This window comes from Rhinolophus sinicus, chromosome 17 (assembly GCF_057876585.1).
Source record: "Rhinolophus sinicus isolate RSI-liver-muscle chromosome 17, RSI-T2T, whole genome shotgun sequence".
Classification (NCBI taxonomy): Eukaryota; Metazoa; Chordata; class Mammalia; order Chiroptera; family Rhinolophidae; genus Rhinolophus; species Rhinolophus sinicus.
Window position 1 is genome coordinate 58,041,641 of NC_142517.1, and position 14,268 is coordinate 58,055,908.

At 33.1% G+C, this 14,268-nt stretch overlaps 1 protein-coding gene and 1 pseudogene across 23 annotated transcripts in view; one reads left to right on the plus strand and one right to left on the minus strand.

The window, feature by feature from the left end:
- The window catches only part of DLG1 (discs large MAGUK scaffold protein 1), a 241,839-nt gene that overhangs the window by 112,925 nt on the left and 114,646 nt on the right, over positions 1-14,268 (plus strand). For 15 of the 23 annotated variants that reach the window (XM_019723532.3, XM_074329838.2, XM_019723561.3 and 12 more), the window contains one exon: positions 1,960-2,058. The exons of the other annotated variants lie outside the window; for them this stretch is intronic. In XM_019723532.3, the coding sequence (XP_019579091.3) occupies positions 1,960-2,058 (99 nt within the window). The remainder of the gene's footprint in view (positions 1-1,959; positions 2,059-14,268) is intronic. 23 annotated transcript variants of the gene reach the window in all.
- LOC109443340 (small ribosomal subunit protein eS26 pseudogene) lies at positions 9,738-10,188 on the minus strand (annotated as a pseudogene).

Genomic DNA, 14,268 nt, shown 5'->3' on the forward strand with positions numbered 1-14,268 from the left:
AATTGCATTCTTTTTAATGGCTGAATAATATCCATTGTATGTAGACATGTATACCACATTTTGTTTATCCATTCATCTGTTGGTGGACACTTGGGTTGTTTCCACCTTTGAACTGTTGTGAATCATGCATCATTGAATGTTGGTGTAAAGTATCCAATTCCCTGTCTCCATTTCTTTTGAGAATATACCTAGGAGTAGAATTACTGGGTCACATGGTAATCCTATTTCTAGTTTTTTGAAAACTGCCAAATTTTTCCACAGGGCTACACCATTTTCCATTCCCACCAGCAGTTTTTGAGGGTTCCAGTTTTGCACATGTTCATCAACACTTATTTTCCATTTTTGTTTTCCCTTTTTATTACAGCCTGTTATTGGGTCTGAAGTGATATATCATTGTAACTTTGATTTGCATTTCTCTAATGAATAATAATATATATCTTTTCATGTGCTTATTGGCCATTTGTATATCTTTTTTGGAGAAATATCTATTCAAGTTCTTTGCTCATTTTTTATTAGGTTGGTGCAAAAGTATTTGCAGTTTAACAGGTTAAAAATGATTGCAAAAACCACAGTCACTTTTGCACCAACCTAATAATTGCCTCTTTGTTGTTGGTTGGAGTTCTTTATGTATTCTGGATATTAAACTCTCATCATATGTGTGATTTGCAAAGATTTTCTCCCATTCTATAGGTTGTCTTTTCTAGTTTCTTGACAATGCCCTTTGGTAAAAGGAGTTTTAATTCTGATTAAATCCTATGTGTAAATGCGTATGTATGTCTGTCACTTATGCTTTTGATGGTCATATTTAAGAATCCATTGTCAAATCCAGGGTCGTCAAGATTTACCCCTATGTTTTCTTCTAAGAATTTTATGGTCTTAGCGCTTATATTTAGGTTGTTGATTATTTCCAGTTAATTCTTCTATGTGACGTGAGGTAACGGTATAACTTCATTCTTTTGTATGTGGTTATCCAGTTGTCCCAGCACCATTATTGAAAAGACTTCATGTATTTTTGATAAATTTTGATTGACACGATAGACAAAAAATGTCAACGTTGTAATTTCATTTTGTATTTTTATCAGTGAGGAAAAGCATAGTTTCAAGTTTAGCAATTTGTTCTTTCTGTTTCAAGTCTCTTCTAATGCACATTGTCCTCTTATTGATTTAATTTTAAGGTTTTCTTATGCATGTAATATATGTCATTGGTATAGCAAATATTTCTGAATTAATCCATTTGATAGGGCTTGGGACTTATTACAAAGCACCTTTTCTGTGTTCTAGTTACATCTTTAAAAAATAATTCAAGTCAGATAGAGTAATTCAGTATAAATATCAAAACTTCTAAAATTATGTCACTAGAGTTCCCACTCTTTTTCATTTTTTCCATATGTCTGGCACATAATAGATACTCAATGAATGTTAGTTGAATTAATTATTTTATAGACAGGTTTAAGGCAGATTATTACAGTTATTGATAGTAGAGGCTAATGGCAAAGATTATTTTAAATAATACAAATTCAATTTAAGTCCTTTGAATCTTTTATCTGTGGATTTATAAGCCCCAATTGCCTACCAGATGGGGTAATGAAATTATTTTTGATTCTTTGAATACAAGGAGGAAAGTACTCAAATATATTCTGAATGCTAGAAAAATATTTTGTAGTCTGTCTCTGAAGTGTCTTGTCCTAGATGAGTATTGTAAGCTATTATCTTTTGTTATTTTCATTTAACTATCTAAGGAGTAGTGACTCATTTTAACTACAGAGTAGTTAAAATTACTGGTGATGTAATTATTTCTAAAATAATTTCTGGAGATCATTTCCTCATTTAAATTGAAGTAACGTATTACTATTTTACCTATTAATTATTTCTGAAAATTATATGACATAACTTTCTGTTATGTGTTTCCTTTTTATTTTGGTATTTTTCCTGATTTTTTTTGTCGTTGATGATTTTTAGCCAACAGAAGCTGTACCTCTCTCTTCTCCCACTGTCCCTGTGATCCCTGTCCTGCCCGTCCCTGCTGAGAGTACTGTCATCCTACCCACCATACCACAGGTTTTTATTAGTTTCTTTTTTCTTTATAAAAATTTAATTTGCTTTTAATGTTTCATTTGTGTTTTTTCAAAGTGTTTTAATTATTTCTTGGTTAGATTTGGTAATTCACATTGGGCTTCAATTGGTATTTTTAGGGAATTAAATATTTGGGATTTAAAGTAAAGTAGGGTCAATATTTGCCACTTTATTAGGTATCAATGAAAGAGGACACATTCTAAACTTCATAATATTGAAACTCCTTAGATTTGTTATTGTGCCTTTTGTACTTGTAAATCTATTTAAAACAGTTTTAAAATATTTTTGCTTTCGAAAATTTTATTTTTTAAAGATAATAAAAATCATTGTCCTCTTCATGTTGTACTGGATGTGTCATTTTGTATAGCATTTTGTTTCCTGGTATATATGTATCTTCTTTGGAAATAATTCATCTTTCTGTCATTGGTTAGATAATATACTTAACATTTATTAGTTAAAAATAATAGCCAGTGTATATAAAGTATATGGGAATTTTTTGTGCTGTGTTTGCAACTTTTCTGTAATTGTAAAACTTTTCTAAAATGAGAAGTTTACTTTTAAAAAGTTAATGTGTAACAGTCAAAAAATAAAGTAATAGCCAAACATCAGATTCTGAACCGTTTTGCTTTCAAAGCTTTAGTAGTTTCAAGGGATGGCTTATTAAGATACTAGCTGCCTTACCAACAGAATCATCCAAAGTCAGAATAGTGGTAGTATTATTAAGTATAATAAGAATGATCTTTGGTGTGAAAGATCTCAATCTCATTTAAAGTGTAAATAAATACATCTTTAGGTGTTTTTGCAATTATTGCTCTGTAGCATAAAATCTAGGAAAAATAGCATGTTTCCTATGTAAACTCAGTTTCAAAATAAGTCCCATTGGGAGGGAAATGGGATATGAACTGTGATTACTCACATCTCAGTGCCCTTTTCTACAAGGTGAAAATCAATAGGAACACCATACAAAATAGGATTCTAGGGGAAATTACAGGTATTACACTAAGACTTTAATTATTCTGAGTAAGCCACCTAAGCGTTATTATTATATTGTAATAATGTAACATCTTTCCAAGTATCTAGGATTTAGTAATACAGTGTTTATTTTAAGATTTGAAAGTTTATTTTACTCTTGTCACTTCAATTCATCTTTTGATGTTAAAATGGTTTTCCAGAATCCTTTGAAATTTTATAATAGTAATTTTTCTTACATTCAATAGGGAACTTGTCCTTTGCTGTTCAAAGTGCTCTGATTTATTTACCCCAAGTGCCCCTAACATAGGGTCACACTACATACACTTGGAAATTGTTGAGACATTGCATAGCCTTGTATTTATAAAGGTCTTAAGAATCAGTTTGATCTGGTTTGGAATTCCAGTCCTACCACTTACTAGCTGTGTAACTGAGCAGTTTACTTAACCACTCTGAGCTTCTCTTTACTTCTGGGTAACACTCAAGGTAATAGTAGTACTACCTTGAGATGTTTTACAATAATTGAAAGAATAATAAGGCAAGTGCAGCTGGCACATGATCTTGGCTCTTCATGTTAGTTATTTCATATTTCTTTGAAACAATAAACCCAGGAACAAGTTGTAAAAGCAAAGGAGGATATCTGCAAAAGAGAGAGGCTTATTTATTCTACCCAGTCTCATTTTAGGTTTTAAATACACTACAAAAGTCCATGAAGGATAGCTTATTAATTTATGTTGTGCTATTTGAGAAGCCTGTGGGTGTGCTTCATTTTCCAGTGTACATAAGTGTTTCCCTGATTAATGGAGTATAACATGTACATTACAAAATTAATACAACTGATTAAAATATTTGTCCCCAAATAAATTTTGAAGGCCATTGTTAATATATAACCCAGTTTTAACATTTTAAATGGATAAAATTTTTCTTCTAAGGATTTACTACTTTACATTTTAGATGCATCAGGATGTACTAGAAATAGAAGCAGAAGACGCAAGATTCAGGGTCTAGTTCTGCCTTTGTGACTCAAACAAGTTACTTAACCTCTCTGACTTTTGTGGTTATTTCATCTATTAAAATGAGAGATAACACCTCCCTATCTACTTCAAAATGAGTTTGAGGATCAGGCAAATTAGACAGATAGCTAGATAGATCATAATTTTTATTTTTCTTATAGAACTTCTATACTTTTCAGAGTAATTTTTTATTGATATTGTGTCATTTAAATTTCATGAAAGTCCTCTACAGTAGGAATTATGCTTATTAGACTGTACAAAGAAAGATATGGCTGCTTGCAGTTGTTGAAAGAGCATGGACTTACTTTACTTAATATACATATATATATATATATATATATATATATATATATATATATATACACATATATATTTGTGTACATATATATATGTGACACCCATCACTTCCTGGCCTCACTCAACATTTCCTGATCTCATCCCCTTCTGGCTGCGTGATGGTGGGGTAATTACTCAGTTTCTCAGAGCCTCAGTTTCTTTACATAGAAACTGATAACAGTAGGTGAATAACAGATGCTAGTTCTTCCTACTGGATATGTAATCATATAATCTCTGCGATACTGGCCTATAAATATACAAGCTTATTTCCACCCCACGATAAACATTCTGGTTTAAAACCAGATGCTCTATTTAGACCTCTATTTCCACCAGCTGTAATAAAGATATTGTTGAAAATGCTTTATAGCTAATTTGTGTGTGTGTATGTGAAAGTCTTTGTTCATAATCAAATTTGCTTTGGAGGGATTGGTTTTTGTTCAGTTTGTTTGTTACTGTTCTAATCATGTGTATACTAAGATGACTGTAACATTGTCCTTGTCTTCTAGGAGCTTACTGTCTGAGCAAGAGGCACATTAACAAATAATTCCCACATGACATGAGAATAGTTACGTTAGAGATATAGCCAGTGCAGAGCATCCTGTTGCTTCTGGATCTTTCACATTTCACAAAACATCTAAGTGTTGAGTTTTAAATTAATTGATCATTAGTATGATCTAAAGCATGATGATGTATTTTCATTTTACTGGTAATCTTAAATAGAATACCATACTTTTTTTAAAGAGCCTTTTTTAACCATACGACATTGATATCTAACTGCAGTCTCTTTTTGTGGTTTTGTGATATTTGCTTTTGTTTGGTTGTTATTTTGTATTATTTCAAATCATTTCAGACTTACAGAAAGTTGTAAGAATAGTACAAAGAAATCCCGTATACCTTCATGAGATATATCACCATAGTACAATATTTTTGAGTTTGATGATCAGGCAAATTAGACAGCTAGATAGATCACAGTTTTTGTCTTTCATTACTTGTAGAATTTTTATACTTTTCAGAGTAACTTTTATTGATAGGTCATTTAAATTTTATGAAAGCCTCCGAAAGTAGGAATTATGCTTATTATACACTGTTAGTCTGTATAATAAGCATAATTATATGCTTATAATTTTAACAAAAATTATAAACATATAGTACAATGAGCTAAATAAGAAGATTAGCTATAACAAAAATATTTACAAGAGAACAGGCTGGTTATTTTGTAGACTATCCTACAATTTGTGTTTGTTTGATGCATTTTGATAATTAGATTGAGGTCATATATTTTTTCCAATTTTTTTGTTGTAAAATACACATAATGTAAAATTTACCACCTTAACCATTTTTAAGTTTACAATTCAGAGCGTATATTCCATATTACTGTGTAACCATCATCATCATCCATCTGCAGAACTCTTTTAATCTTACAAAACTAAAACTCTATACCCATTGAATAATAACTTCTCATTCCTACCTCTCCCCAGGTCCTGGCAATCACCATTCTCCTTTCTGTCTGTATGATTTTGACTCTAAATACCTAAGTTGAATCATATAGTATTTGTCTTTTTGTGGCTAGCTTATTATACATACCATAATGTCCTCAAAGTTAGCCCATGTTGTAGCATATGTAGCATTTCTTTCTTTGAAGGCTAAATGATATCCCATTTTAGGTATATACCACATTCCATTCATCTGTCGATGGACTAGGGTTGCTTCCACTTTTTAGCTCTTGTGAGTAATGCTGCTGTGAACACGTGTATACAAATACTACTTCAAGATCCTGCTTTCAATCTTCAAGTATATACCCAAAAGTGGAATTACTGGATCATATGTAATTTTTTTTAACCGCCATACTGTTTTCCACAGTGGATATATTGTATATTCCCAGCACAGTGGTTCCAATTTCTTCACACCCTCACCCACACTTGCACCCTCACCCACACTTGTTGTATTCTTTTTTTTTCCCTTGTTTTCCACCTCCCCCCCACTCCGGTTTAAGCCATTGTTTCTCAGTCTAGTTGTGTAGGACACAGCTCCCTGGCCCATGCTGGTATTATGAGCCTAACACCCCACCCTTCCCCGGCTGAGGCAGTTGGTTGCCAGTCAGCCGCTCACAGCAGCTCTCCCTGGCTGACGGCCGTGGCTCATGGCAGCACACAGTAGCTTACGCGGACTTCTGGCTGTTCAAGGCAGCCCAGCTACAGGGAGAGCCGTTGTTCACAGTCTTAGCTGTAGACGGTGCAGCTCACTGGCCTGTGTAGGAATCGAACCAGCGACCTCAGCATTAGGAGCATAGCGCTCCAACCACCTGAGCCACCGGGCCAGCGTAATGGGTGTGAGGTGATCTCATTTCAGTATTCACTTGCAGTTTCCTAATGATTCATGATGCTGAGCATCTTTTCATGTGCTTATTGACAATTTGTGTATCTTCTGTGGAGAAAAATATTGAAGTCCTTTACCCATTTATGTATGGGGTTGCTTGTTTTTTGTTGTTGAATTTTGGAAATTTTCTATATATTCTAGATATTCCTTATCAGATATATGATTTGCAAATATTTTCTCTCATTGTGTAGTTGTATTTTACTCTATGGATAGTGTCTTTGATGTACAAAAATTTTTAGTTTTCAGGAAGTCCAAATTGTCCGTATTTTCTTTTGTTGCCTGTGCCTTTGGTGTTATAGCCAGTGAATCATTGCCAAATCCAGTGTAATGAAACTTTTGTGCTGTGTTTTCTTCTAAGAATTTTATTGTTTTAGGACTAACATTTAGGTCCTTGATCCATTTTGAGTTAATTTTTGTATATGGCATTAGGTAAGGGTCCAGCTTCATTCTCTTGCACGTGGATATCCAGTTTTCCCAGCACCATTTGTTGAAAAGACTGTCCATTCACCATCAAATGGTCCTGGCACAGTTGTTGAAAATAATTTGCCATATACATGAGGGTTTATTTTATACTCTGTTTCAGTTGGTCTGTACATCTGTCTTTATGCCAATACCAAACTGTTTTGACTACTGCAGCTTTGTAGTTTTGAAATGAGGAAGTGTGAGTTCTCCAGCTTTGTTCTTTTTTTCAGGATTGTTTTGGTTAACAGATCCCTTGAGATTCCACATGAATTTTGAGATGGACTTTTCCACTTCTGCAAAAAACTTCACTGGGATTTTTGATAGGGATTGGATTGAATCTGTAAATCTCTTTGGGGTAGTAATGACATCTTAACAATATTAAGTCTTCTAATCCATGAACACAGAATGTGTTTCCATTTATTTCTATAGTCTTTCTTTCAGCAATGTTTTGTAGTTTTCATTGTACAAGCTTTCCCCCGTATTGGATAAGTTCATTCCTCATTATTTTATTCTTTTAGATGCTATTATAAATGGAGTTATTTTTGTAATTTTCTTTTCAGATTGTGTATAGGAATGCAACTGACTTTTGTGTGTTGACTGTATTCTGCTACTTTGCTAAATTTGTTTATTAGTTCTAGCAGGTGTTTTGTGTGTGTGTGTGTGTGTGTGTGTGGTACATTTAGGGTTTTCTACATGTACAATAGTATCATCTGCAAAGATAAGTTTCCTTCTTCCTTTCCAATGTGAATGTCTTTTAATTCTTTTTCTTGCCTATTTGGCTATGACTTCCAGTACTGTGTTGAATAGAAGTAGTGAAAGCAGCATCCTTGCCTTGTTTCTGATGTTAGAGGAAAAGCTTTCAGCTTTCACCATTCAGTGTGATGTTCGTTGTGGGTTTTTCTTATATGACTTTTATTATGCTGAGGGGCTTTCCTTGTGTTCTTTGTTGAGTGTTTTAATGAAAGGATGGGAATATTGTCAGATACTTTTTCTGCATTGATTGAGGTGATCCTGTCGTTATTTTTCTTTCATTCTGTTGATGTGCTATATTACATTGATCATCATTCAAATGTTGAATCATTCTCACATTCCAGGAATAAATCCCACTTGGTTTATAATCTTACTATGTGGCTGAATTCATTCTGCTATCATTTTATTGGGGATTTTTGTATGAATGTTCATAAGAGAAGTTGGTCTGTACTTTTCTTATAGTGTCTTTGTCTGGCTTTGGTATCAGTGCAATGCCAGCCTCATAAAATGAGTTAGGAAGTGTGCCCTTCTTTTCAGTTCTTTGGCAAAGTTTGAAAAGAATTTGTGTTAATTCTTCAAATGCTTGGTAGAATTCACCAGTAAGTAAGTCCATCAGATCAAGGGCTTTTCTTTGTTGGGAGATTTTTTATTACTGATTCAATCTTCTTCTTTGTTGGGAGATTTTATTACTGATTCAGTCTTCTTACTAAGTTATAAGTCTATTCAGATTTTCTGTTTCTTCATGATTTAGTCTTGGTAGGAGTTTGTCCATTTTGTGTAGGTTATCCAATTTGTTGGTGTACACTTAGTCATAATACTGTAATAATCTTTTTTATTTCTGTAGAATTGGTAGTAATGCCCCCACTTTGATTTCTGATTTTAGTAATTTGAGTCTTCTCTTATTTGAGTCTTTTGTTCTTATTTCATTTAGCCAAAAGTTTATCAGCTTGTTGATCTTTTCAAAGAACTAACTTTTGGTCTGACTGATTTTCTCTTATTTTTCTATTCTCTGCCTCTGCTCTAATTTTTATTATTTGGTTCCTTCTGCCAATTTTGGGTTTAGTTTTTTATTCTTTTATTAGTTCCTTAAGTTGTAAAGTTAGGTGGTTGATTTAAGAGATCTTGTTTTTTAAGGTAAGCACCTTAGCTATAAATTTTCTCTTTAGCACTACTTTTGCTGTGTACCATAAGTTTTGATATGTTGTGTTTTAATTTTAATTCATCTCTAAGTATTTTTCATTTCCTTTGTGACTTCTTTGATCCATTGGTTATTTAATAAGAGTGTGTTGTTTAATTTCCACAATTTGGTTAATTTTCCATTTTGCCTTCTGTTTTTGCTTACTATCTTCATTGTGTTTTGGTCACAGAGGATAACTTTGTATGTTATCTATCTTTCTAAATCTGTTGAGACTTAATCTGTGGCCTAAAATATGGTCAATTTTGGGAAATGACCTCTGTGCACTTAAGAATATGTGTGCTGTTATTGTTAGGTAGACTGTTCTGTATATGTCTGTTAGGTCGACTTCATTTATTGTGTTATTTAAGTTCACTGTTTCCCTGCTTAACCGTTTGATTGTTCTACACATTATTTCGAATGAGGAATTGAAATCTCCAACTATTGTTGTAGTGCTGTTTACTTCTCCCTTTAATTCTGTCATTTTTTTTGCTTTATATATTTTGAGTTTTTTAAAAATACATAATTTACATTTTATTTTCTTTCCCAGAGAATATTTCTTCAGTCCTTAAAGATTTAGCTCCTTATATGGGTGTTGGTGGAGGTCATGGGGCAGCACTGGCAGATCTAAATTGGAGTAGGGTTGTTCAGTCCTTCCAGGCTTTCTTTACCAGAGCGATTCCTGCCTACTGTGCTGTGAATTGTGAAGCTTAAACAGTAATGTAGTTTCACTTACAGCATGGTAAGTACATAGGCATCAAAGACACTCACATCAGAAATGTCCCTAAAGGGTGCAGTCTCTACTATGTTTCAAATGACGGACTTCTTAATGGCCTTCCTTGAGCATGCAATGGGCACAGTTGGTGCAACAAATAGGCTGCACATGGTCGTGGCCCTTTTTGGCATGACCATCGTTCCTTGCTTTCTTGGTCATCTTGGAACCAAGGACCTTAGAGAGCTTGCTTCATTTATTTTGATGGTCTGTGATTAGATACATAAATGTTTATAATTGTTATATCTTCTTGCTGTGTTAAATCTTTTATTAATATGTTATGCCCTTCTAACTCTTATTACCTTTATCACTTAAATTCCATTTTGTTTAATACTAGGATAGTCACTCCTGCTATTTTTTGGTTACTCTTTGCATGGAATGTCTTTTTCCCATCTTTTTACTTTTAACCTGTATGTGTCTTTGGAGCTCAAGTTAGTCTTATAGACAGCATATGTTTTTATCCATTCTGTCAATCCTTTTGTGTTTTTTTGTGTGTGTGTTTTTTGTTTTTTTTTTTGATTGGAGAGTTTACCCATTTACATTTAAAGGAATTACTAAAAAGAAGGGACTTGTGTCGTTCTGTTATTTGTTTTCTGTATTTCATTTCTTTATATCTTTTTTTTTTTTTTTTGTCTCTTATTTCTTGTCTGGCTGATTTTTTAAAAATAGTGAAATGTTTAAATTCCTTTCCCATTTTATTTTGTGTATATTCTTTGTTGTTGCCATGGGGATTAAATTTAGCATACTAAAGTTATAACAGCCTAATTTGAATTTATACCAGCTTACCTTCAATAGTATACAGAAATTTCTGCTCCTTTAACAATTCCATCCCCACTTCTTTCAGTTGTTGATGGCACAAAATTATATATTTAAACATTATATGTCCAAAAACATGTGAATTAATAATTTTTAAATGTATTTGTGCTTTAAATTATATAGAAAACAAATATGGAGTTACTAAACCAAGTTACTATAATATCAGCTTTTAGACTAATTGAATTTAGTTATTTACTAATATTGAATTTAATTCTTTCTAATAATTAGCTTTTAGACTAATAGCTTCAGAATAATTTTTTAAATATAATTTTTAAAATGTTAATCTCTTAAATCATGTAGAAAAGAAAAAGTTAAAACAAACAGTGTTAAAAGCCACTGTTACAATAATACTAGCTTTTATAATGCCCTTGTATTTATTTTACTGAGATCTTTATTTCTTCACACACCCTGAGTTACTCTCTGGTGTCCTTTCATTTCAACTTGAAGTTCTCGCTTTAGCATATCTTTCAAGGCAGGTCTACTGGTGATGAACTCTTTCAGCTTTTGTTTATTTGAGAATGTCTTAATTCCTCACTCACATATGAAGAACAGTTTTGCCAGATATAGGGCCTTTGATTGACATTTTGTTTCTTTTAGCACTTTGAATATATCATCCCACTGCCTTCTGACCTCCAGAGTTTCTGATGAGAAATCTTATTGAGGATCTTTTGTGTGTTGCAAGTTCTTTCTTGCTGCTTTCAAAATTTTGTCTTTGTCTTTCAACAGTTTGACTGTAATGTGTCTTAGTGTGAATCTCTTTGAATTCATTCTACATTGAGTTTGTTGAGTTTCTTGAATGTTTATGTTCATGTCTGTCATCAAATTTGGAAATGTTTTGCCCATTATTTCTTCAGATATTCTCTCTGCCCTTTAATTGCTCTCTTTTCCTTTAGGGACTCCCACGATGTGTATGTTGGTTTGCTTAATGGTGGCCCACAGATGTGTTGTTACTCTGGTTACTTTTCTTCAATCTTATCTTTCTGTTCTGACTTAATAATTTTCATTGACCTGTTTCCAAATCCACTGATTTTTTTCTTCTTCTGCCTAATTAAATCTATCTTTGAATTGCTGTAGTGAATTTTTCATTTCAATTATTGTACTTCTCACAGCTCCAGAATTTCCTTTTAGTTTTGCTTTAGGTTTTGTTTTGACTTTTTTCCATTTTACTCATACATCATCTTTGATGTATAAGTAAAAAGCTTGACTTTGTTCACCATATCATTTAGTTCTGTGAATCATTAAGATAGTTATTTTAAAGTCTTTTTCTAGTTGATCTGCCACCAGGTCTTTTTCAAAGATGGTTTTTTTCCTTCTTCTTTGAATGGACCATACTTTCCTGTTTCTTTGTATGCCTTGTGATGTTTTTTGTTGAAAACTGGACGTTTGACTTATGATGCGATTACTTTGGAAATCAGATTTTCCCCCTTCTCTAGCGTTTGCTGTTTTTTGGTTTCAGGGGTTTTCTGTTTGACGTGATTTGTGTGTTTTTTGGTTTTTTATTTATTTATTATTGTAAGCTATCTTCCTGCTGAGAATCAGCCTGGACTATAAACCTAAGGTCTTCTCTGTGTGAGTACCTTCCCTAGGCATGCACAGTGACTTTCTGATTTCCTCGTATATGTGGTTACATTTGAATATTTTAGTTTTCAGGGTCTGGCTCTCAAAAGAGGAAAAAGAGAAAAATGAAATGGTATGAAAAGATACTTGCCCTTTAAATCCCCTGGAAATCAGCCAGAGGGCGAGGGATTTGCATTAATTGGGGGAGGTTCAACAACAATGGCCACTGCCTCTTTTTCTACATTTCTGTGATGAGAAACAACAATCAACAATCAGATCACTGATCCCCTGTATTTGGAGCATAGGGCCTTTTTTTGCCTACCCTGGCTTATGCAAGCTTTGTGCCAACTGTTCCAGGAACACATGCATATATGTCTGTTACAGGACTAAGGGGTGGGAGTTGGATAGTTGCAACTGTGCTAAGAGCTAAAATTGACTGATTAACCACAGTTTACCATCCAATACGTCCTTTGGAAGTTGGCAAGTTTTTGCAAGACGACATGATTTTAAAATAGTTACATCTGATACCGTGTTTCCCCGAAAATAAGACCTAGCCAGACAATCAGCTCTAATGGGTCTTTTGGAGCAAAAATTAATACAAAACCTGGTCTTATTTTACTATAATATAAAACCAGGTCTATAATCTAATATAGTATATAGTATACTATAATATAATATAATATGTAATATAATAGACCAGGTCTTATATTAATTTTTGCTCCAAAAGACTCAGTAGAGCTGATTGTCCAGCTAGGTCTTATTTTCAAGGAAACACGGTATATTCTGCCAGTGCAATTGTTATCTAGATGGAGAGACAGATTTGTCGTGCTTCCTAGTCAACGATCTTCCCAAAATTCACCCTATTTGTTTTTATAATCACTTTAATTTACAGTGATCACCTCAGTGATACCATTTAACTTTTAATGCAGTATGTCTCAAATTACAATCCAATATGTATTCTCTGGGGTTTGTGAAAAAAAACTTGTTTATAATTTCCTGGGGAATAAAGAGACATGAAACAAATAATATAATGAAATTTGGCAACTGCTAAAAAGGAAAAATACAGTATACAGCATAGAAGCATTTTTTAACCTAATTTTGGCCTATTTTTAAATAACTGGATCTTAGAATTCTTTTAACACAATTTTTAAAAATGTGATATTGTCCTCTGAAATTGTGTAAGGAAGCTGCAATGTGTTTATAACAGCAGTCCCTCTGAGGGCCTTTGTTAATGAAATACAATAGTAAAAGTTGGGTGAACAAAATTACGTTTCTTAAGTCTTGTTATTGATACTTGGGTCAAATACTTTAGGGGTTTTTTAGTTTTTTTCTGGAATATCCCTGCCTCTTTACCCCACATATCCCTTCCCCCCGTCTCTAAATGAATTGTAGAACTTTGTTATTGTCCAAGTTGAAACATACACAATGGTATATATATTGTTAGTAAATAATAATACAGTAGGTTTCTATGATTTACAATATATATTCTTTTATATTACATCATTGGATCCTCATACAGTTCTCGTGTGTAAAGGCATGTGTTCTTGTCTCTTTATAGATGGAGAAAATGATTTTCAGTAACATGTATGACTTACCTATATAGTCAGAGTCACTGAATAGTAGAGTGAGGTAGAGGGAGACATGGAAACCAGGTCTTTTGATAAGTGACACTTGAAGCAACGTGCAAGGAAGGGTTTTTTTGAATTTGAAATAACTTTCACAGAGATTCTTTTCAAGTCTTGCTGTTTTATTTCCTCCTGAGCAAAACTGATAATTCCATGGTATCTGTTCTCCTACCCACAGTCCTGTTTATGGGTCCCAATGTCTTACGTTAGCCATAGTTGATACTGTTTTTGATTTTAGTGCTGTTTGCCTCAGCTATCTGAAAGTATGTACTTTTAAAAAAAATTAGTTTTAGGGGTACAAAACAACATAAGCATTAGACACTAACATCCCTCACAAAGTGATAA